Source organism: Camelus ferus, chromosome 24, assembly GCF_009834535.1.
Source record: "Camelus ferus isolate YT-003-E chromosome 24, BCGSAC_Cfer_1.0, whole genome shotgun sequence".
Taxonomy (NCBI): domain Eukaryota; kingdom Metazoa; phylum Chordata; class Mammalia; order Artiodactyla; family Camelidae; genus Camelus; species Camelus ferus.
Genome location: NC_045719.1, coordinates 24,480,546 through 24,505,079, shown reverse-complemented (window position 1 = coordinate 24,505,079; position 24,534 = coordinate 24,480,546). Strand labels below are relative to the sequence as shown.

Sequence of the window (24,534 nt, the reverse complement as noted above, 5' to 3'; positions counted from 1 at the left end):
TATATTCCACTTGGTCACAGTGTATAATACTTAAAAATGTGCTGTTAAATTCTGTCTGCTGACATTTTCTTGAGAATTTTCATCAGGGATACTGATCTGCAATTTTTATAGTGTCCTTGTCAGGATTTGGTATCAGTGTAATGCTGACACCATAAAATGAGTCTGGGAATGTTCCCTCCTCTTCAATTTCTTGGAAGAGTTTGGGGGAGAATTAGTGTTAATTCTTCTGTAAATGTTTGGTAGACTTCACAAGTGAAGTCTTCTGGTCCTGAGCTTTTATTGTTGAAAGATTTTTGATGACTGATTCAATCTCCAAACTAGTTTTGGATATTTAGATTTTCTATTTCTTTCTGGTTCAGTCTTGGTAGCTTTTGTGATTCTAGGAATTTGTCCATTTTATCTCAGATATCCAATTTGTTGGTGTACAAGTTTTCATAATGCTCTTATAACACTTTTTATTTCTGTAAATTTTATTGTAATATCCCTTCTTTCATTTATGATTTTAGTTATTTGAGTCTGTCTCTTTTTTCCATAGTCAACCTAGCGAAAAGTTTGTCAATTTTGTTTATGTTTTCAATAAAGCAACTCTTGGTTTTATTGATTTTTCTCTGTAGCTTTTCTGTTCTCATTTTGAATATCTCTGCTTGAATCTTTATTATTAACTTCCTGCCACTAGTTTTGAATTTAGTTTGTTCTTTTTTAGTTCTTTAAGGTGTAAATTGTTGATTTGGGAATCTCTCTTTTTTTAATATAAGCATTTGCAGGTATAAATTTCCTTCTTAGTACTACTTTTACAGGATCCCTAAGTTTTATATGCTAGGTTTTCATTTTCATTTGACTCAGTTTTCCTAAATTTTCTTATGATACCTTCTCTGACCCATGGGTTGTTTAAGGGTGTTAATTCCTCACATTAGTGGATCTTCCCAGTTTTTCTTCTGCTATTGATATCTAGTTTCATTCCATTTTGATTTAAAAGATTATTTATATGATTTCAATCTTTTTAAATTTATTGAGACATTTTTGTGTCCTGACATAGTGTAACCTGGAGAATATTCCATATGTACTAGAGAAAAATGCGTTTTGCTGTTGTGAAGTGGAGTTTTCTATATATATCTCTTAGGTTCAACTGATCTATAATGTTGATCAAGCCCCCTATTTCTTTATTGACCTTCTGTCTTGTTGTTCTACCTATTATCGAAAGTGTGTTATTGATGTCTCCTACTATTATTGTAGAGCTGTCTAATTCTCCCTTCAAGTTTTTCAATGTTTGCTTCATAAATTTAGGAGATTCGATGTTTGTTACATATATCATAAACTATATTTGTATAACAATTCAATTGAAAAATAGGCAGGAGGCCTGAATAGACATTTTGCCAAATAAGACATACAGATGGCCAACAAGCACATGAAAAGATGCTCAACATCACTAATAATCAGAGAAATGCAAATCAAACCCAAAATGAGGCATCACCTCACACACCTGTCAGAATGGTCATCTAAAAGAACACAAATAACAAATGTTGGCAGGGATATGGAGAAAAGGAATCCCTCATATGCTGTTGGTGAGAATGTAAATTGGTGTAGCCACTGTAGAAAACAGTATGGATGTTCCTCAAAAAGCTAAAAAGGGAACTACCATATGTTCCTTGGTATACACACACACACACACACACACACACACACACACACACACACACACGTACATACAATGGAATACTAATCAGCCATAAAAAATGAAAATTTGCCATTTACAACAACATGGATGGAATTGCAGGGTATTTTTATTATGCTTGGTGAAATAAGTCAGACACAGAAAGACAAATACTGCATGATATCAATTATACGTGGAATCTAAAAAATACAACAAATTATAAACTAGTGAATATAACAAAAAAGAAACAGACTTATAGAGAACAAACTAGTGGTTACCGGGTTACATTGTTTGTCTTTGTGTTGCTTTGTTAAGTGACTGTGCTAGTTTGTCATCATTCACGATCATCAGGGATCATCATTCAGGATCATCAGGGTGTGCTTAAATAACACATTACTCATAACAATTGAATTATCTTACTTTTTGGAACTCTTAAGAGTTTCTTCATTTCTAACATATGAGAGTTTTCTCTTGCACAGTGAAAAAAAGTGACAATGAATATATGTATGCTCATGTATAACTGAAAAATTATGTTCTACACTGGAACTTGACACAACACTGTAAAATGACACAACACTGTAAAATGACTATGAGAAAGGCGATCTCAGTGAGAATCAAGTAGGACATTAAAAAAAAGAGAGAGAGGGAGAGAAAATCCATCCAGACGTAAAACAAAGAAGAAGGAGGAGGAAGAGGAAGAGGACCTGAGCGTAGAAATGGAAGCAAACAGATGATGACAAAGAGGACAGCACCTGAGGGGTTCCCAATACTTGGCTCTTGTTATTCCTGACCTGGAGCTGACTCCTTAGTTTGCTGAGCTTCAAGGTATTATTCTTGTGTGATATCCCAAGATGTCGCCAATGAAATCCCCTTTTTCTTAAGCAGCTCAGGCTGAGTTTCTAGTTTGCAACCAAGAGAGTCTTATCTAAGAAAGAAAAAACCCTCAGAAGAGCCAAGACAACACACTTAGAAAAAGGGGACATGCCTACAAGGTGAAAAATAAAACAAATTCCTCATAAAGTAAAAACACCTTTGGCCAGAAACTATATAAATATGTTCAATGTTTGTAAACTCGTGTGTCTCCTCCTTTTTTAAAGGTGTTACATAAAATTCTGGAGGGTAAGAGCCATGTTTTCTTTTATGTTCTGCAAATCATCACAGCTATAGTAGAGCTGAATGCTAAATTTAAAAAAATTAGTAGTAAAAGCATGACTGTACAAAAACATAAATCACAAAGTTGCATCCTTGGAAAACCACTCCCTCTGGGAACAGTTTATTCATGCACTCGTGTAAGTAAAATGTCATCTTTCTAGTAATACTTTACCACTACTCTATTTCCTGGTTGTGATTTGCATTGTAAGGTATTATAAACTCATCCTGCTCATAGCTAAGAATTTTATATATTGCACAAGTACTCTGAAAAGCACTATACCATGGAAGGGAAAAAAACAGCTATGGAAACTAGGGATTACATCGTATATAAACACCTTTTCTGTTGCCACCTGTGATGGATGGATGGATGGAAAGGGTGAGTGGGTGGATGGATGGATGGATGGATGGAAGGATGGGTGGGTGGATGGAAGGGTGAGTGGAGGATGGGTGGGTGGATGGATGGTTCTAAAGACAGATAGACATTAAAAAAGGTTTGGGAAAAATGCAGCAAAATGTTAATGCTGGTCATAGGTGGCTTTTTCATTAAAAATTCTAAGAATTCTAGGCTGAATACATTTCAAATTAAATTAAATAACAAGTAAACTAAACCAAGTTATGTTTTAATGTGGAGGTGGTATTAGCAGCCCTCGCCTACGACATGAGGCATGAACAGCATTTGTCCAACTCACACTGGGAGACGCTGGGAATTTTCAGTCATGCTGCATCTTGCTACAGCTGCATCCTTTCCCTTTCCTCTACCTTCTTTTCCTCTCAAAAACCATCACAACTGAGTCAGCCTCCCGGCCCAGTTGGCATCATTCTGGGACCAACAGTGGCACCAAAGAACATTTGGTGGAAGGACCAAGAATCACAAAATTTGAGAGCTGGAAGGGGCCTCAGAAACCATCTCATCCAAGACAGTTACTCTCCGTCATCAGCTGGAAGAGCAAGAAGTGAGCGACGGAACATCCCGCTTTACCATAATCAGCCATTATGAGCCTCTCAACCATGAGGTTGTCTGAATCATTTTCAAAGCTGTGTTTTCAGGTGTACTGTTTCCATAAATCTGCTACCCGCTGTGGGAAGCAAGGATGGGGAGGACGTGGTTTAACAGCAACACACAGAAGAGAAGGCTCCTGGCTACTCTCAAGCTGCCTGTGAGCTCTGCAGGGGGTCGGCTCCATGTGCTGGTGGTCCTGGGCTGCTGTGGGGTCAACACAGTGTGCAGAGAGCAGGACGAGCTGGCCGGCGCAGGGCCAGCCTGGCCATGGTTGAAGCAATGTGTTCAGTTCCTGGTGGTGCAGATGGAGCTGAGGCTGCTGTGAACCACGTGGTACCTGGGGATGACCGGGTTGCACTCTCTGGGATCCAGTGGGTTGATGTCACAGTTCTCATAGTCAAAGGTTCCGTTCCGTAAGTACTTTGCCAGCTGAAATGCTATCTTCCGTTCTGCGAGTGTGACTTCTCTTCTGTGTCAGATGTAAACTTCGCTCCCCAAATCAAACACCAGTACCTGGGAAAATGGCCCTGGAACATCTGTTAACATCCAGTACAGGCTCTAGTGGAATCAGAGTCCCTAGGGACAGGGAGTCGAGTGGGTGATGGCGCCAATCCTAAGGGAGCATTTAATACCAACACAGAAAGATCTGGCTGCCCGGCACTGCCCACCAAGCCAGCCTCTGCCCTGTGGTGTGATTTCTGTCTTGTTGTCCTAAATGCCCAAGTTAATCTCGCCCCATTTGGACACTCAAGCCACCTCAGAATTCAGACTCATAAGAGTTATTTAAGCACATCTTCCTCCTTCCCCTCCCTCCCTCCCATCCCTCCTTCATTCTTTTCTCTCTCCCTCCCTCTCTCCTTTGTCATTCATTCACTTAGCTTATAAGGCCACTTCATATGGCCTCAAGGACCGAGTGATGCCTTCTCTCTCAAATCCCAAGTCCATACTGGACACACTGAGTAGGCCACCTCTTCTCCAGCTGGCTGTGCCTGTCTTAGGTTGTCCTCCTCTGAGGATCTTACCCATCGTTGGCTATCCAGCCATCCATACTGGACACATTGAGTACGCCGTATCTTGTCCAGCCGGCTGTGCCTGTCTTAGGACTGTCCTCCTCTGAGGAACTTACCCGTCATTGGCTAGCCAGCCGTCCATGCTGGACACACAGAGTAGGCCATCTGTGGTCCAGCCAGCTGTGCCTGTACTTAGGTTGTCCTCCTCTGAGGATCTTACCCAGTCATTGGCTAGCCAGCCGTCCATACTGGACACATTGAGTGGGCCATCTGTGGTCCAGCCGGCTGTGCCTGTCTTAGGTTGTCCTCCTCTGAGGATCTTACCCGTCATTGGCTATCCAGCCATCCGTACTGGACACATTGAGTATGCCATCTCTTATCCAGCCAGCTACCTGACATTTCTCACAGCTTGTTTATCAGTTCAGCCCATGGCTTCTTCTCTACAGCCTTCAGGCAGGGCTACAGTTTCCTGATAGCCAGTTGTTCCCTAATATCAACAACCACCCATCATTTATACTTATTCTTGCCTTTTGCCGTTATGCCTCAGGACACCAGCTCAACTCACCTTCCGGAAATTGAACTTGCCTGTCCTCCACTCTGATACCTCAAAGAGACCTCAGCTTTGTCTCAAGACTCAGCTGTCTCTACCATCTGACATCTCTTGATCTAGCCAGGGCTAAAAATCCCAACTGTGACATTTAGAAATGGGATAAAGTTGGGAAGGATGATAAAGCTGGAGAAAGGAATTAACATTTGTTTTTCCCCCACTATGTGCCTGGCTCTGGGCCCGGCCCTGACACATCAGATCTTTCAACTCTACTTCTGAAGAACACCAGGGAGGCTGGAGATGATACTTCCACTATCTGTGACTTTGGGTTAGGAAATAACTCTCTCCATCCAGATCCCAAGTGTTTTCATTCATGAAAACTAATCCACTTCCTTGAATTACTGATTTTCAGTTGCAGGTCTGAGAATTGATGAATATCTGTAATGAAAATTTAACCCATCTACAACAAAATAAGAAAAATAAGGGCAACAAAATGCATTTATCCATAGGCTAAAATAGTCTATGTAAAGGGTTATCCTTTGTTCTGAGACCACAGTGCAACAATATGTTAAGATGGAGTAAAGTGATTCCTTATTGGAAAAGTTGCATACAGCCAAAATTATCCTTCAAAATTTCTTATGAAGGTACACAAATGAAGTCCAAGCCAATCACAGCCTAATTTTCCTACAGCATGGAATAGATTGCTAATCCTATGGTTGAGTGTATCTGATGAAATAATTGGGCTCCCTTTAAGTGTCATGATGTTTTTAAAAACAAACCTCTTAAAGACCTGAATGGCACATAGCTGAGGGACATGGGACTGTAGACTCAGGGGAACAGAAGATTCACTGCACACCCAGACCTGCTAGGAGAAGGGAAGATCCACACCTTCCATGCCTTCATCAGTCCAGAGTACATGCTCAGTAAGTGGAACCAAAACAGCTGACAGACTGTCCCACACTCTTTAAGGCGTGTACTTTTGAACGTATATGGTTGAAGAGAAGTCACAAAAGTTAAATGGCTGTATGACACTTTGTCCTTCCATTGTTGTCTTTTAGTTTATGGTGGGGGGGAAAAAACAAACAAACAAACAAACAAAAAAACCTTCCTTTAATGACATGAGGTTGAGATCAAATAAAACTTTTATTAAAATGGAGTTGGAAAAATAAAACATTGGCAGTCTTGTATCAATCTCCAAACCCTTTTAAAGGATACTTGTTTGTGAAATTCAGATCTCTGAATCTGCAAGTTATAAACTTAATATTAGAATAGTAAGCAGCTGCCATAGGAAACAGAGGGGGGAAAAGTTGCAGCCAATATCCTAAGGTCAAACCTGGATTCCTAAAGAAACGATCCATCTAAAGACTTTTTTTTTCAAAAGTGCTGAATTTAAACACCATTACTTTTAACCTATTTTTCTAACTTTCCATGGTTCCTTCTCATAGCATAGTTGAAAATTTAGCAAAAGAATAGATTTACCATGTCAAAATCTAGTTCTCACCCCACTCAGATAAACCTACTCCACTCCACCTCAAACTCCACATTTAGCCCCTCAGCCAAAACCTCAGAGTCATTCTTGTATGTTCCTTCTCCTTCACCCACTTCCAATCCAACAGAGAATCTTGCCCATTCTCTCCTTAAACCGGATCCAGATCCCAACACCTGCTCACCACCTCCAAACCACCAGGGACTGTGCAGATTATCACAACAGCTTCCTCACTGGCCTTGCTGGTTCAACCCTCATCTACTGTCAGCACAGCAGCCTCAGCACTTCTACTAATGCTTAAGTTAGATCAACATTTATCTGCTCAAAACCTAAAAGTGGCTCCACATCATTCAGAATCCCAAGTTCTTACTCTGGCCAACAAGAGTGACTTGTCCCATGTATCTCACTTACTTCTCTGACCTCATCTCTTGCTGTTACTGTTTCATGAACTTGGGACAGTGTCTGGCAGAAGGCAGCTGTTAGACAACGGGTATCGGGCTCTGTTATCACTAGCATTATTTCCATTACTGCTACTGCTACTCCCAGCACTGTTTTGTCACCCACCACTTGCTCCCCTCCAGCCACACCACCTTTCTTGCTGCCCCCAAACACACAAAGTGGAGTTCTGCCTTTACACTCTGCACTTACTGTTCCCCTTGACAAGAACACCCTTTTTCCCAGATATCATCCAGACCTTTCCAGGCTATCTGCAGGACTTCCTCACTCACCACCTTCAGCTCAAATACTTACTCACTCAGTACGTCCTTCTCTGACCACTCTACTTTAAAATTGCAACTGCTTCCTCTAACCATGACACCCCATCCCCTTTCCTTGTTTAATTGTTTTCCTTACAGCAACTACCACCTTCTAGTATAATATATAATATCTATTTTTTTGTTGTTTATACTTTATCCCTATATATTTTAACATAAGTTCCAAGAGGGTAGTGATTATGTACATTTTGTTTACTTCTGTATACTGGCTAGTAGATAATAAATATTTGTTGAACAAATAACATTCAATTATTATATTCAGATCATCAAAAACCACTAAGAATTTACTGAATTTAATATCCATTCATGATATTTTTAAAACTCCTTAGAAAACTAGAAATATTAGAGTATTCTCTCAATCAGACAAAGGTAGCTTTAAAAAAATTCTACAGGTAAGGTAACATTTAATAGTGAAATATTACATTCCTTCCCCCAAGGCTAAGAATTTAACAAGGATATCCACTCTCACCATTTCTATTCAATATGGCACTGGAGGTCTGAGCTAATGAAATAAGGCAAAAAGAAAAAAAGGCATTAATATTATGAAAGATGAAGTTAAACTGTTTTATTCAAAGATGATGACTCTCTGTGTAGAAAATCCAAAGGAATCTATAAAATGTTAGGACTAGTGAGTGAATTTAACAGTATCACAGGGTATAAAGTCAACACCCCAAAATTCATTTTACTTTTAAAGACTAACAAACACTTGAAATATAAAATTTTATAATATTTATATCCTCAAAAAATTAAACACAGGATTACCATATGATTCAGTAATTCCACCTCTCATATGTAAACAAAAGCAATGGAAATAGAGACTTGAACAGGTATCTGTACACCAACCTTCATGGCAGCATTATTTCATAATAAACAAAAGATGAAAATAATGTCCATCTATACATGACTGGATAAGCAAAATGTGGTATTATATATAGTAGAGTGTTATTATACAGTCTGAGAAAGGAATGAAATTATGACACATGCTACAACATGGACAGGTGTTAAAGGAACTGTGCTAAGTGAAATAAAGCAGAAGGACAAATATTGTATGATTCCATGTATATGAGGTGCCTAAAACAGTCAAATCATACAGACAGAAAGTAGAATGGTAGTTTCCAGGGCTAAGCAAGGGAATGGAGAGCTATTGGGTCTGAAATGACAGCTATGGCCATAAGTTAGCAACGTTTGCTAGGAACTGGGTTGATGTTAACTCTGCTAGTTCTGATCCATAGATCATAGTCCTTTGTAGATCTATGGTCTATTATAGACTTTGTGTGTTAGGTGCAGCATTTATCACATTTTATGTACCGCATTATATATATGACATTCAGTAGCTTACCCTTCTAAATGAAAAGATAAAAGGACTATAGATGAGTAGATTCTTAGTGAGCTGTTCCCCGCCCTCTCCCATTCCCACTAAGTTGGTTAGAGATAGCAAATACAGACGATTCTTTAAACCTGTGGATGAGGATAGAATCTCAATCCTTAACCATTACACATTTTCAGGACTGACTTTAAATTTTAGGCTATCATTAGCAATATACCGCTATTCTCAGGTTTCTTTTATACTCTCTTGTTTCGATGACCTTTTCGTACTTCGGTCTTTGCTTAATTTCTTTCAGAGGTAGAAAATATGGTAATTTTTAACAACTCCTTGGTAATTCTGCAAATACAAAGGAAGTTTTAAAAAGGCAGATTTAAAAACAAAACAATTCATTTGATTCCAAAGCTGGTATTAACATATTTTAATGCAGAGGAAAGATAAGGAGCAAGATGAATCTTAAGGTTATAAGAGGCCCATCAAATTGACCTACATGAGCTCACAGAAGTTACAAGTTTCCTAAGGCCAAGGAACTGTTTCATGACCTTGAAGGGTATATTAGTATTTCTACTTAAGTCATTACATTTTCAAACATTGGAACTGCTCAGATTTGGTTCACTGCACAAACCAATCACTTAGAATGTTAAAGAGCATGACTTTGGTCTCCTGGAGACAGCTCTTCAGTGATTGAGCTCTCGTTTGCACGGCCTGTCTAACTTCCCTGTTAATTTTTTGTTGTTGTTGTTGTTTTTTTTTTTTTTCCCCTTTGTCAGCCTACATTGTGAATGCAACTGATAGAACAAACACCAACACCTAACACTGGAAATTCTCTCCTCTGGACTCATTTGAAACACATGCTGAGGTTCTCAATCGGCAAGTTTTATAAAATGTCAGAACGTTTTAGAGTTGGGAGTGATTGTTGGACTCATTATAATCACACAGGGAGCTTAAGAAAATACTAATGCCTCAGCCCCACCTTCAGAAATTCTGAATTAACTTGTCTGGGGAAGGCTGCAGGCCCCTATGTTTTTAAAAAGTTTTCCAAGCAATTTGAATGTCCAGCCAATTGGAGAACCACTGGGCTAGTCCCATTCGATCAGATAAAAACAGAAATTCATATAGGATTGGACATAGCAAAGGGCACAAAACTAGACATCAGAATAGCTGAGACTAAACACTGACGGCGCTAGCCCTCCCCGCCCCGCAGAGGCCCGCGCGGCCTCCCTCCGCCGCGGGGACCCGGGGTGGCAGCCGCCGCAACCCCCGTCCTTCCCGCGCCCCGCGCCCTGCCGCCGCCGCCGCCGCCCCGCCGCCCGCACTCACCTCAGGGCGCAACCGGCACAGCCGGCCGTCGGCCTCGTTCCCGCCGAAGCGTCTCGGTGCGGTACTCACTGCGCGGGCCGGTTCTTCCCCGGCGGTCGAAGGGGGTTCAGGGATGGGGGGGCGTGGAACGGCCGTCACACGAGCAACGAACCGAAGCGCTGCCTGGTGGCATTTTCCACAGGCCGGCGCCACCGCAGCCGCCTTGGGTCCGCACAGCCCCCTGCCGGCCGCAGCTCTTGCTGTCTCGCCCAGCCGACAAGCCTCCGCGGACAGGGGAGGGAGCCGCGGCGCGAGTCGGAGGCCGGGCGGGGGTGTGCGCAGACTCTTTCCTCTGGGGACTGCGCGCATGCGCACCAGCGGGGCGGGACCCGCGGCCCCTGCGTGGGGGCGGGACCCGCGGCCGCTGCGAGGGGGCCGGCCCCGCCCAGGGGCGCTGGTCCGGCTCAGCCAATCGCGAGCGCCGGGTACCTCTTGGCGCGGGCGATTTGAATGGTTCGCGGCCGCCCGAGGTGGCGGCAGGTGGGCACGCCGCTGCCCTTTTGGGAGCTTCTCTGAGATCGGGAGGGGAACCCGCCCCTCGTCCTTTCGCCGGAGCCCCACCCTCCCCAGGCCGCGGGACTGGCGAAAAAAAAAAACAGCTGGGAAAGTAAAACAACACTGACTTCAGGATAACGGTTACCTCTTTGGATGCAAAGAAGGGAATGGGATAAAGGAAAGGTGAAAAAGAAACTTCAAGCATTTGTATACGATCTGATTTCTGAAAAGAAAGATTTTTAAATGCTAACGTTTTGCCACAATGCGTCAATGTTTTAAAGAAATAAAATGTTAATATGTAATTTTATTACATAAAACCCCAAAATATAGCCATGCATATGCACACAGATATGCATATTTTATATGTAAACATAAACAACATGATTCAATGAATAAAATGATAGAGATTTTCTTTATCATTGAGCTTTATTCTTTTCCTGAACTTACGGTTATTTCAGGTACTTCAGGGCTCCAGAGCTTGCCAGGAGACGCACATGTCCAAGAAGGCCAGTCCCCAGCAGGGAAGCAGGATGGAGCCCCAGGTGCAGGTAGGTCACGGCACGATGGGGGTACTGGGGATGGTCGAAGGCAGGCAGGGAGGCTCGGGGTCAGGCAACGGGGAGGGAAGCATCGGGGTGTATGTGGGGCACAGGTAGGCCAAGGCAGGATGCAGTGAGGGGCGCTGTGTGGGACCCAAGTAGGAAGGGAGGGGAGGGGTGCTTCAGGAGCCAGGGTCGGGCTATCCCCTCCCCCCACCTCCTGCCACCTCCCAAAGCAGCAGCTGAGTCCCTCCTGAGCTCCCTGTCGGACAGGCCCAGCTTTGGCATCTGCGTCCTTGCCCCAAGTTGCTACACGGCTCCCCTCATCTGGAGCCCCCGGCCCACTTTGCTTTCCCACCACAGACTGAATGCATCTTTGGACATGTGGCTGGCTCTGGGATGAAATGTTTCCAGGGCACTTCATTGGCACTCTTAACTCGTGTCATAACACACTGAATTGGTTTATAAGTACGTTTAGAAATAGCTCATTCACAAGAATATCAAACTTCCTCACTCTTGGTCAACATTGACAGATTGTCATTTATCTTAGCATGTTATACATACTCCAGTTAAGTATTTTTCCCCCTTTGTCTGTGATCGTCTACAGAGAAAACTGGCCTGCTAGTAGCTGAGAGTCCATCTCTGCCTTTGCTCTTTCATTTTTCCTGAACTTCCCGTGTGGGATAATTTCTCATATTGCTTTCCCTGATCCTAACTTACTTATTATAATTAAGCGGGGTGTAGGAATAGGAATATAGTATAGTTATGAATGTACAATAACATATATTCCATTATTCTAAATTGATTTAAATTTACTTAAAAATTATAGTTGAAGATAGAGTGCCTCATTTGGAAGGGAAGGGGGTCTACAGAATATTTGCTTTTATAACGGGGGTATTGGGTCCTGAAATGATAGCTATGGCCATAAGTTAGCAACGTTTGCTAGGAACTGGGTTGATGTTAACTCTGCTAGTTCTGATCCATAGATCATAGTCCTTTGTAGATCTATGGTCTATTGTAGACTTTGTGTGTTAGGTGCAGCATTTATCACATTTTATGTACCGCATTATATATATGACATTCAGTAGCTTACCCTTCTAAATGAAAAGATAAAAGGACTATAGATGAGTAGATTCTTAGTGAGCTGTTCCCCGCCCTCTCCCATTCCCACTAATTTGGTTAGAGATAGCCAATACAGAAGATTCTTTAAACATGTGGATGAGGATAGAAACTCAATCCTTAACCATTACACAGTTTCAGGACTGACTTTAAATTAAATTTTAGGCTATCATTAGCAAGGTACCGCTATTCTCAGGTTTCTTTTATAGTCTCTTGTTTCGATGACCTTTTCGTACTTCGGTCTTTGCTTAATTTCATTCAGAGGTAGAAAATACGGTAATTTTTAACAACTCCTTGGTAATTCTGCAAATACAAAGGAACTTTTAAAAAGGCAGATTTAAAAAGAAAAGAATTGATTTGATTCCAAAGCTGGTATTAACATATTTTAATGCAGAGGAAAGATAAGGAGCAAGATGAATCTTAAGGTTATAAGAGGCCCATCAAATTGACCTACATGAGCTCACAGAAGTTACACGTTTCCTAAGGCCAAGGAACTGTTTCATGACCTTGAAGGGTATATTAGTATTTCTATTCAAGTCATTACATTTTCAAACATTGGAACTGCTCAGATTTGGTTCACTGCACAAACCAATCACTTAGAATGTTAAAGAGCATGACTTTGGTCTCCTGGAGACAGCTCTTCTGTGATTGAGCTCTCCTTTGCACGGCCTGTCTACCTTCCCTGTTAATTTTTTTTTCTTGTTGTTGTTGTTTTTTTTTTTTCCCCTTGTCAGCCTACATTGTGAATGCAACTGATAGAACAAACACCAACACCTAACACTGGAAACTCTCTCCTCTGAACTCATTTGAAACACATGCTGAGGTTCTCAATCGGCAAGTTTTATAAAATGTCAGAACGTTTTATTAGAGTTGGGAGTGATTGTTGGACTCATTATAATCACACAGGGAGCTTAAGAAAATACTAATGCCTCAGCCCCACCTTCAGAAATTCTGAATTAACTTGTCTGGGGAAGGCTGCAGGCCCCTATGTTTTTAAAAAGTTTTCCAAGCAATTTGAATGTCCAGCCAATTGGAGAACCACTGGGCTAGTCCCATGCGATCAGATAAAAACAGAAATTCATATAGGATTGGACATAGCAAAGGGCACAAAACTAGACATCAGAATAGCTGAGACTAAACACTGACGGCGCCGGCCCTCCCCGCCCCGCAGAGGCCCGCGCGGCCTCCCTCCGCCGCGGGGACCCGGGGTGGCAGCCGCCGCAACCCCCGTCCTTCCCGCGCCCCGCCGCCGCCCGCACTCACCTCAGGGGCGCAACCGGCACAGCCGGCCGTCGGCCTCGTTCCCGCCGAAGCGTCTCGGTGCGGTACTCACTGCGCGGGCCGGTTCTTCCCCGGCGGTCGCAGGGGGTTCAGGGGTGGGGGGGGTGGGGAACGGCCGTCACTTGAGCAACGAACCGAAGCGCCGCCTGGTGGCATTTTCCACAGGCCGGCGCCACCGCAGCCGCCTGGGGTCCGCACAGCCCCCTGCCGGCCGCAGCTCTTGCTGTCTCGCCGAGCCGACAAGCCTCCGCGGACACGGGAGGGAGCCGCGGCGTGAGTCGGAGGCCGGGTGGGGGTGTGCGCAGACTCTGTCCTCTTGGGACTGCGCGCATGCGCACCAGCGGGGCGGGACCCGCGGCCGCTGCGTGTGGGCGGGACCCGCGTCCGCTGCGTGTGGGCTGGCCTCGCCCAGGGGCGCTGGTCCGGCTCAGCCAATCGCGAGCGCCGGGTACCTCTTGGTGGTTGAAGATTATTTTCATTTTGAATTGTACAGTGAGGGACACAATACAACTTTTACTACTTTAGCCTTCTAAAGGACAACTTCTACTATTCTTAAAACGAACGCATGCACGTACACACAAACGCACGTGCGGACACACTGACTCTGCTCCACATACATCCCCACGCTCACACACACTTGGACTCATGCACCCCACACACACCCACAACATACACACAACCACACACGTCCTCAGGCGCGCACACACACGTGAAGTCACTCTCACGTACCACACACGTCCCCAGGTGCACGCGTGTGCGCACACACACACACACACACGTCACACACACCTTTGACGTCATTCGAAACCAACATGCACTCGAGGGTCTCAGTGTCCATTGTTTCATCCGCTCAGAAGCTCCTCCCTTCGGGGCGTGAATCAGGAGCCCCTCCTCTCTGGAGGTGGTCTTTTCCTCTTGCAGTCTCAACAGAGCAAACATAACTGCTCTGGACCTTTGGAAGTGCAGGGCCAGAGCATCCCTGGGAGTTCCCATCCTTAATATATGTAAACATTTTAAGTGCAGTAGGTTCTAAACTCCTGCCTTTACAAATACACATTTATTAGAAGGGGGAAGGCCAGGCTCAACTTTACAATTCCCAGACTCAGGGGAGTCCCGCCAAGAAAGTGACAGTGTGGGGAGAGCCGATTCCCAGTCTCGGACCACTAGCCTGACCCTTTTCTTCCCAATGCTGGGTCCATCCCTTGCCCCAAGGGGCCTTGGATGTGCACAGGGGGACACTCGGACCTCACATCCAGGCTCTGTCCATACCCTCCATGCCTACAGCTGCCCGTTGGCCTCTCTGTGAGTCCTGGGAAGCTCAACTCCGGGGAGAGCCGGTGCGGACACCAGAAGTGGGTCAGGGGCTGCTGGGGCTGGGCATTCGGGGTCCTGGGATTCCAGAGCCCGGAGTGAGCCAATTGGCGTGTCCCCTTGGCCTGGCGGACTCCACCCCGTGTAGGGCTTGTCCAGAGGGAGCGTCAGGGCCAGAGGGACCCTGTGTAGTGCAGGACCCAGGGCAGCTGTGGGGTGGGGGTGGGGGGCCCTTGCCGGGGTGTAAGGGCAGAAGCCCTAAGGAAGGGCCTGAGGGGGCTGTAAGGTATCCTCATTCCCATCAATTAAACAAACAAAAGCTCACCACAGGCGAGGGTGGGAAGGCTTTTGTTTGAACAAGGGAAGGCGCTCGCCCGAGATCTGCCCAGAGAGGGCTTGGGGGCTTGGAGGCTGATGAGGAACCGAGAGGCCATCAGCCTCCAAACACCGCCCCAATTCCTCCGGGTGACACTGAAATGCAGTGAGACACGGAAAGCACGATAAACACAGGCCGGAATCTCAGCAGCCTGTTGCTTGGTTCACTGACCGTCTGGCGCTCCCTCTGCTAGGAGCCTTTACCGCATCACCCAGGACTGACCTGGCTCAGGATTCCAGCTGATTTTCCACAGGTGGCTTCACTTGCTGGTGACACGAAGCAGGCACGTTAGCCACCTCCCAAACCCTGAAGCTCCTCCTGGGAGGAGCCTGCGGGCCCCCAGTCCAGCCTCTGCGCCACGATGCTCCTTAGTGCCACTCCCGGTTTGCTGCCCCGGCCTCTAGCTCTTTCCGGAACCTCGCTGGATTGTCGACAAATATCACCCGTGCACCCTGTCTAAGTTTGGGGTCCACATGTGACCGTGGCTCTTTTCTTCTTCCCATCGATGGGTTGTTCGGGCTTCATGTCATCCTGTTGGCAGGAAGGCCAGCACCGCCCCCTTGAGGCCTCCCTGAAGACACATGCAAACAGAGGACACAACGCAGCCCATCTCTTTTTTTTTTTTTAAACACTTTTATTGTGGTACGATTTCTGTTCCGTAAATTAGACACTTCTCTCATGTAGTATTTGGTGAATTTCCATAGATGTCTACACCCAGAAAACCATCACCACACTCATGATAGCTACCATTTCCATCCCTCCCCAAGAGGGGTATTTTTCCAATTCCCAGATTTACCCCTTCCCACCCCCTTCCCTCCCGGGTAACCATAAGTTTTTTTCTCTATGTCTGTGGGTCTCTTCCTCTTTTGTCGTTAAGTTCATTTGTGCCTTTTTTTTTTTTTTAGATTCTGCATGGAAGTGGTATCATATAGCATTTTTCTCTCTTCTGGCTTACTTCACTCAGAATGACTAGCTCTGTGTCCATCCGTGTTGCTGCAAATGGCATCGTTTTATCGATTTCATGGCTGTATAGTATTCCGCTTTATAAATAACCACTGCTTCTTTCTCAAGTCACCAGGCGATGGACGTTTGTGTTGGTTCCATGTCCTGGCTATTACAAATAGGGCTGCTGTGAGCATTGAGGTGCATGTGAATTTTTGAATTAGAGTTTTCTCCTGACGTATCCCCAGGCATGGGAAGGCTGGATCATAAGGTAAGTCTATTTTTAGTTTTTTAAGGAACCTCCATCCTGCCTTCTCTAGTGGCAATGCAGCCCGTGTTTTTGAAACAGAGCCGTGCTCAGAAAGTAACTGGTATTTCTAGAGTTCAGACATGAAGTGCAGTGAGCTTGGGCTGTTCCAGACGAAGAGGGCAGTCTGGAGGCAGGGCTGGAGGAGAGTGACCAGGGGAGTGTGGTACAGGCAGGATTCAGACCACGTGGGGACATGACAGGCTAGGATAAGGAGCCTGGGCTTCCAGCCATCCCTTGGTAACCATGGGGCACTGGTTCCAGGACTCCCCACGGATTCCAACATCCATGATGCTGACGCCTCTTGTATACAATGACATAGGACTTATGTGGAATTACAAGCATCCTCCCGTGTACTTTACTTTTTACATACAAACATTTTTTTTTTCTCCAAGTGATAGTCATTTCACAATGTTGTGTCGAATTCCAATGTAGGGCACAATTTTTCAGTTCTAAATGAACATACGCATACGTTGATTGTCACATTCTCTTTCGCTGTGTCCTCCTGTGTATTTTAAGTCATCTCTAGATGACGCGTGGTATGGAAGGCAACGTGAATGCTATGTAAGCAGTTGCCGGTGTGTGGCAAATTCAAGTGTCGCTTTCTGAAACTTTTTGTTTTTTTCCCGATTATTTTCAACCCACAGTTAGTTGAATCTGCTGGATCCGGAGCCCCTAGATACGGAGAACCCCCAAGCCCTTCCCACCTCCTACATTTCCACTGTAAGCGCTGAAGGGGACCAAAGAGAGGAGAAGAGCGCCCTCTAGCGGCTGGAAACGCTGAGGAATTTCTTCATTGTATGCAGCGCAGGAGAGAAGGTTTCGGGCCCACTAGCGTCAAAGGAGGGCCCGCCTGGACAGGAAGGAGGAAGGACGGCAGTGGAAGCCAGCTCGCACCCTTCCTGGAGCTAGCTGGTAGCAGTGAGGGACGCCGAGGGACTGGGGACACATCGCGTGGGGGCGGGGCAATCCTGGCCGCCAGGTGCACGGTTCACGCAGCTGGCACCCAGTTTGCACGATCAAAATAACAAGGAGTGGGGGTGGGGGGAAGGGGCTGCCTCAGCACCGGGATCCTGACAAGAGCCAGAGCGCGGCGACCTCAGCTAATGCGGCTCCCCTAGTAAGCCAAAAAAAGGGAACTCTGAGGCAAGATATTGCAGATTCCACCACAGCCACACGGAGAACTAGATCTCTAAGGTGACAAAATGGAACCGTCGGAACCAGGAATCTTTCCTTTTCTCTTCTTCTGGACCTTGGGACAGGGAGCCATACATCTCTGACGGGAACCATCTTTACTCCAGTAGAGAGCTCACTTTTTCAGGAATAAGCATAGAGAGTAAGAGTGTCGTGATGGTTTCGTGGTTCAGAGTTTCTGTCAGGGGCTGCAGTGGAAAGGCGGGGCTCCCCACTAAACCTGAATCTTTGCTCCCATGTCCCCCTTGGCCTGACCTGGGTTCTGCGTTTGATACCCCAGGTTCACCTTCTGCACATCCAAGTGCTGGCTGGCTCCCTCTAGGCGGGCGCTGTGCCCTCAAGGGTGGTGGCGTTAGCGAAGGCGGGGAGGCTGCAGAGAGTGCGGCATCGGGGGGCGGGACTGCCCAGGGAATCCTGTGGGTTTCCTCCCGTGTCCCCTTCAACCTGCACTGAGAGCGCCCTCTGCTGCCTGAAGTTCAGTGGGTGCACATCACCTTATTTTCTGGCTCCCTGGAGGCGGGCACGGTGCGCTCAGGGGTCCTTCTGTGGGGCGGAGGCGGGGTGTCTGCAGAGAATGAGGCAGCGAGGGGGGGGCTGCGCAGGTAAGCTTTGGATTCCTCCTGTGTTCCCCTCAGTCTGCTCCATGGGCGCCCTCTTCTACCCCAGGTTCACGGGGTGCCCTTCACCGTGTTGGCCGGCTCCTGAGATGCCGGCGTGGTATTCACAGGGGGCGGGGTCGGGGAGGGGGCGGGGCGTCTGCAGACAGGGCAGCAGCAAAGGATGGGGGCTGCCCACGGAAGCCTGTGCATTTCTTCCACTGTCCCCCTCAGCCTGTTCCGGGGGCGCCCTCTGCTACCCCAGCTTCACTGGGTGCAATTCCCCGTGTTGGCTGGCTCCTAGGATACTGGCGCGGTAAGGCCAGGGGGCGGGGTCGGGGGAGGGGGCGGGGCGTCTGCAGACAGGGCAGCAGCGATGGATAGGGGCAGCCCAGGCATGCCTGTGGGTTTCTAGCCTTGTGCACGTCAGCCTGCTCTGGGGCGCCCACTGCTACCCCAGGTTCACTTGGTGAACATCTCCTTGTTGGCTGGCTCCCTGTAAGCGGGTGCGGTTGCGCTCAGTGGGCGGTGAAATGCTTGGGACGGGGCTGTTAGAGAGAGGGCGCCAGCTGGGGGCCAAGGCTGCCCAGGAAAGCCTGTGGGTTTCCTCCCGTTTCCCCTTCAGCCTGCTCTGTGGGCGCCATATGCAGCCTGAGGTTCAGTGGGTGCACATCTCCTTGATGGCTGGCTCCCCAGAGGAAGGCGCGGTGCGCTCAGGGTCCTTCTATGGCGCGGGGGCGGGGCGGCTATAGAGAGTGCGGCAGCGGGGGACGGAGGCTGCACAGGTAAGCTTTGGATTTCCTCCACTGTCACCCTCAGCCTGGTCTGGCGGCGCCCTCTGCTACCCCAGGTTCACTGGGTGCACTTCCCGATGTTGGCAGTCTCCCAGGATGCTAGCGAGTTATGCCCAGGGAGCGGGGGAGTGGGTGGGGCGGTTGCAGAGAGGGCGGTGGGGGGGAGGTCTGCGCAGGCAAGCCTGTGGATTTCCTCCCATGTCCCCCTCAGCCTTCTCTGGGGACGCCCTCTGCTACACCAGATTCACTGGGTGCACATCTCCTTGTTGTCTTCCTCCCTAGAGGTGGGCTCGGTGCGCCCTCGAGGCAGTGGAAGGGGCAGGGGCTGGACGGCTACACGGAGGGTGGCAGCGGGGTGCGGTGGCTGCCCAGGAAAGACTTTGAATTTCTTCCCCTGTTCCCCTCAGCCTTCTCTGCGGGCGCCATCTGCTACCCCAGGTTCACTGGGTGCCCTTCCCTGTGGTTGCCTGCTCCAGGGATGATGGCGTGCTATGCCCAGGGGGCAGGACAGCTGCAGACCGGGCAGCAGCGAAGGACTGGGCCTCCCAGGAAAACCTGAGGATTTCCTCCCGAGTCCCCCTCAGCCTGCTCTCTGGGGTCCTTCTACTGCTTCAGGGTGGCATTTGACATCCCTTCAGGTCAGTCGAGTCCTGGGAGGCTTCCTCCAATACACAGAGAGACACACATATAAATAGAGAGGCAGACACACTAGTCTCTTCATTCGTTTATTAACAAATAGTTATACTAAACTCCTCGCCCTCCTATATTATGTAGGTACACCCATACATAGATAGAAAGACAGACTCACACACACAAACACACACACACACACTCACACAGAGAAGCCTCTTTCTACTCCTCAATTAGGTAGGTAGATCGACACACTGATCTCCTCCTCCATTAGATAGATTGTCAGACAGATACACACACACACCAGCCTCCTGTTCCTCCTCAATAAGGTAGGTAAGTAGATAGACACGCTAACTTCCTCCTCCAACACACAGATAGATGAAAAGACACACTACCCTGCTCGTATGCCTCCACTTGATAGGTAGGTAGATAGGTAGATAGATAATAGCGACAGACAGACTACCCTCCACCTCCTACTACAATAGCTTAAATAGATAGGCACACTAGCCTCCTCCTCTAGTAGATAAAGAAACAATTAGACAGACTGAGAGACAGACACACTCAACTCCTCCAATAGACAGACAGACGAACTCACTAGCGTCCTCCTACTTCATTAGATGCATCTGCAGACAGACAGACAGAAAGTCACGCTAGCTTCCTCCACCTCCTCCTCCATTAGATAGAAAGTATAGTCATGGACAGACACACACACACACACACACACATACATACACACACACACACACTACCCTCCTTCTCCTCCTCAATTATGCAGATAGAGAAACACACTTGCCTCCTCTGCCTCCTTCTTTGCATAGATAGATTGACAGAGATATAGGTAGGCAGAGAGATAGACCGACATTCTAGCCTCCTCCTCGTCCATTAGATAGACACACAGAAACACGCAGACAAAGACTATCCTCTCCCCTCCTATAATAGATAGATAGACTGTCAGGCAAGCAGGCAGACAGACAGACAGACACAATAGAGGCGGAGTGCCGCCAGGGGACGGTGTCAGGGACAGCGTGAGGGGACTGGGGTGCCCCTTGAGAGCCAGAGGTTTTTCTCCCATGTCCTCAACGGACTGGCCTGGGGGCGACCTCCGCTCACCCACGTTCGCCAGACTCAAACCCTTTAATCAGCCTGCTCTTGGGAGCGGGCGTGGTGCTCTCAGTCAAAGAGGATAGCGGTGGAGGGTGCGGAGGCACTGCAGCTAAGGGGGCTGCACTGGCGAGTTGGCAATTTTCCTCCGATCTCCCCCTCTCCTGCCCTTGGGACGGCCTCTGCAACCCCGGGTTTGCGGGATTGAAGTCTCCTTGTCAGCCAAGTCATGGGAGGCTGCCGAGGTTCCATCAGGGGCTGCAGTGGAAAGGCGGGGCTAACCACTAAACCTGAATCTTTGCTCCCATGTCACCCTTGGCCTGACCTGGGGTCTGCGTCTGATACCCCAGGTTCACTGGCTGCACATCCAAGTGCTGGCTGGCTCCCTCTAGGCGGGCGCTGTGCCCTGAAGGGCGGTGGCGCTAGCGAGGGCGGGGAGGCTGCAGAGAGTGCGGCAGCGAGGGGCGGGGTCAGCGCAGGTAAGATTCGGATTCCTGCCGTGTCTCCCTCAGCCTGCTCTGGAGGCGCCCTCTGCTACACCAGATTCACTGGGTGAAGTTCCCCGTGTTGGCTGGCTCCCGGGATGCTGGTGCAGTATGGCCAATGGGCGGGGTCGGGGAAGGGGGCAAGGCGGCAGTAGACATGGCAGCAGGGATGGATGGGGGCTGCCCACGGAATCCTGCGTATTTACAAATTTGTCCCCCTCAGCCTGCTCTCCGGGTGCCCTCTGCTACCGCAGGTTCACGTGCTACACTTCCCCGTGTAGCCGGCTCCTGGGATTACGGCGCCTTATTGCCAGGGGGCGGGGTCCGGGGAGGGCGCGGGGCGGTTGCAGACAGGGCATCAGCGAAGGATGGGGGATGCAATCGGAAGCCTGTATATTTCTTCCACTGTCCCCCTCAGCCTGCTTTGCGGGCGCCCTCTGCTACCCCCGATTCACTGGGTACAATTCCCCATAATGACCTGTAACCAGGATGCTAGCGTGATTCGCCCAGGGGGCGGGTACGCGGGAGGGGGCAGGGCGGATGCAGACAGGGCAGCACCGAAGGATGGGGGCTTCCTAGGCAACCCTGATGGTTTCTTCCCTTGACCAACTCAGCCTGCTCTGGGACGTCCAGTGCTACCCCAGGTTCATTTGGTGAATATCTCCTTGTTAGCTGGCTCCGGGCAGGAGGGTCGGCTGCGCTCAGAGGGCGGTGACATGCTTTGGACGGGGCTGTTACAGAGACGGCCCCAGCTGGGGGCGAAGACTAACCAGGAAAGCCTTTGGGTTTCCTCCCGTGTCCCCTTCAGCCTGCTCTGAGGGCACTCTCTGCTACCTAAGGTTCACTGGGTGCACATCTCCTATTTGGCTGGCTCCCTGGAGGCAGGCGGGGTGCGCTCTTGTGTCCGTCTATGGGGTGGGGGAGGGGCGGCTGCAGAGAGGGCGGCAGCGATGGGCAGGTTCAGCGCAAGTAAGATTCGGATTCCCCCTGTGTCTCCGTCAGCCTGCTCTGGAGGCGCCCTCTGCTACGCCAGATTCACTGGGTGAACTTCCCCGTGTTGGCTGGATCCCGGGATGCTGGAGCAGTATGGCCAATGGGCCGGGTCGGGGAAGGGGGCGGGGCGGCAGAAGACAGGGCAGCAGGGATGAATGGGGGCTGCCCACGGAAGCCTGCGTATTTCCAAACTTGTCCCCCTCAGCCTGCTCTGCGGGTGCCCTCTGCTACCGCAGATTCACGTGGTACACTTCCCCGTGTAGCCGGAACCCGGGATTCCGGCGCGGTATTGCCAGGGGGCGGGGTCCGGGGAGAGGGCGTGGAAGTTGCAGACAGGGCATTAGCGAAGGATGGGGGATGCATACTGAAGCCTGTATATTTCTTTCACTATCCTCCTAAGCCTGCTGTGGGGGTGCCCAGTGCTACCCCAGGTACACTGGGTACAATTCCCCGTATTGGCTGGCTTCCAGGATACAAGCGCGGTTCGCCCAAGGGGACGGGTTCGCGGGATGGGGCAGGGCGGAAGCAGACAGGGCAGCTCCGAAGGATGGGGGCTTCCCAGGCAACCCTGATGGTTTCTTCCCTTGTGCAACTCAGTCTGCAATGGGGCACCCAGTGCTATCCCAACTTCAGTTTGTGAATATCTCTTGTTGGCTGGATTCCGGCAGGAGGGTCGGCTGCGCTGAGGGGGCGGTGAAATTCTTTGGACGGGGCTGTTACAGAGAGGGCGACAGCTGGGGGCGAAGGCTGCCCAGGAAAGCCTTTGGGTTTTCTCCCGTGTCCCCTTCAGCCTGCTCTGAGGGCGCCCTCGGCTGCCTGAGCTTCACTGGGTGCACAACTCCTTGTGAGCTGGCTCCCTGGAGGCAGGCGCGGTGCACTCAGGTGTCCCTCTATGGGGCTGGGGAGGGGCGGCTGCAGAGAGTGCGGCAGCGAGGGGCGGGGTCAGCGCAGGTGAGATTCGGATTCCTGCCGTGTCTCCCTCAGCCTGCTCTGGAGGCGCGCTCTGCTACCCCAGATTCACTGGGTGAAGTTCCCCGTGTTGGCTGGCTCCTGGGATGCTGGCGCAGTATGGCCAATGGGCGGGGTCGGGGAAGAGGGCAAGGCAGCAGTAGACATGGCAGCAGGGATGGATGGGGGCTGCCCACGGAAACCCGGGTATTTCCAAACGTGTCCCCCTCAGCCTGCTATACGGGTGCCCCATGCTACCGCAGGTTCACGTGCTACACTTCCCCGTGTATCTGGCTCCCAGGATTCCGGCGCGGTATTGCCAGGGGGCGGGGTCCGGTGAGGGGGCGTGGCGCTTGCAGACATGGCATCAGCGAAGGATGGGGGATGCCAACGGAAGCCTGTATATTTCTTCCACTGTCCCCCTCAGCATACTGTAGGGGCTCCCACTGCTACCCCAGGTTCACTGTGTACACTTCCCGGTATTGGCTGGCTACCAGCATGCTGGCACGGTTTGCCCAGGGGGCGGGTTCTTGGGAGGGGGCAGGGCGGATGCAGACAGGGTAGCACAGAAGGATAGGGGCTTCCCAGGCAACCCTGATGGTTTCTTCACTTGTCCTACTCAGCCTGCTCTAGGGCGCCCAGTGCTACCACAGGTTCGTTTTGTGAACATTTCCTTGTTGGCTGGCTCCCGGCAGGAGGGTCGGCTGCGCTCAGGGGGCGGTGAAATGCTTTGGACAGGGCTGTTACTGAGAGGGCGCCAGCTGGGGGCGAAGGCTGCCCAGGAAAGTCTTTGGGTTTCCTCCCGTGTCCCCTTCAGCCTGCTCTGAGGGCGCCCTCTGCTGCCTGAGGTTCTCTGCACATATCCTTATTCGCTGGCTCCCTGGAGGAAGGTGCGGTGCACTCAGGTGTCCGTCTATGGGGCGGGGGAGGGGTGGCTGCAGAGAGTGCGGCAGCGAGGGGCGGGGTCAGCGCAGGTAAGATTCGGATTTCTTCCGTGTCTCCCTCAACCTGCTCTAGTGGTGACCTCTGCTACCACAGATTCACTGGGTGAACTTCCTCGTGTTGGCTGGCTCCCGGGATGCCGGCGCAGTATGGCCAATGGGCGGGGTCGCGGAAGGGGG

The 24,534-nt window shown here is 49.1% G+C and overlaps 1 protein-coding gene and 1 long non-coding RNA gene across 9 annotated transcripts; one reads left to right on the top strand and one right to left on the bottom strand.

Annotated features, from left to right (window-relative positions):
- Window positions 1-11,202: 11,202 nt before the first annotated feature.
- Window positions 11,203-14,116, bottom strand: LOC116659633. 2 transcript variants are annotated; one of them, XR_004315017.1, is made up of 2 exons: window positions 13,719-14,116; window positions 11,203-11,479 (listed from the first exon to the last, which is right to left on the bottom strand). It is a non-coding gene; the product is annotated as an uncharacterized LOC116659633 (long non-coding RNA). The 2 variants fall into 2 exon arrangements; XR_004315018.1 differs by lacking the exon at window positions 13,719-14,116 and adding an exon at window positions 12,640-13,704.
- Window positions 14,117-16,342: 2,226 nt separating this feature from the next.
- On the top strand, window positions 16,343-24,315 carry LOC116659627. Of its 7 annotated transcripts, none has more exons than XM_032467418.1 (3): window positions 16,343-16,636; window positions 17,320-18,778; window positions 19,088-24,315. In XM_032467418.1, the coding sequence occupies exon 3, from the start codon at window positions 23,069-23,071 to the stop codon at window positions 23,975-23,977; it is 909 nt and encodes a 302-aa protein (XP_032323309.1). In that variant the 5' UTR covers window positions 16,343-16,636; window positions 17,320-18,778; window positions 19,088-23,068; the 3' UTR covers window positions 23,978-24,315. The 7 variants fall into 7 exon arrangements, with proteins under 7 accessions (XP_032323309.1, XP_032323311.1, XP_032323308.1 ...); XM_032467420.1 differs by having other exon boundaries at window positions 16,343-18,778; window positions 19,088-19,247; window positions 19,733-24,315; XM_032467417.1 differs by having other exon boundaries at window positions 16,343-18,778; window positions 19,088-19,247; window positions 19,664-24,315.
- The last annotated feature ends 219 nt before the right edge of the window (window positions 24,316-24,534 follow it).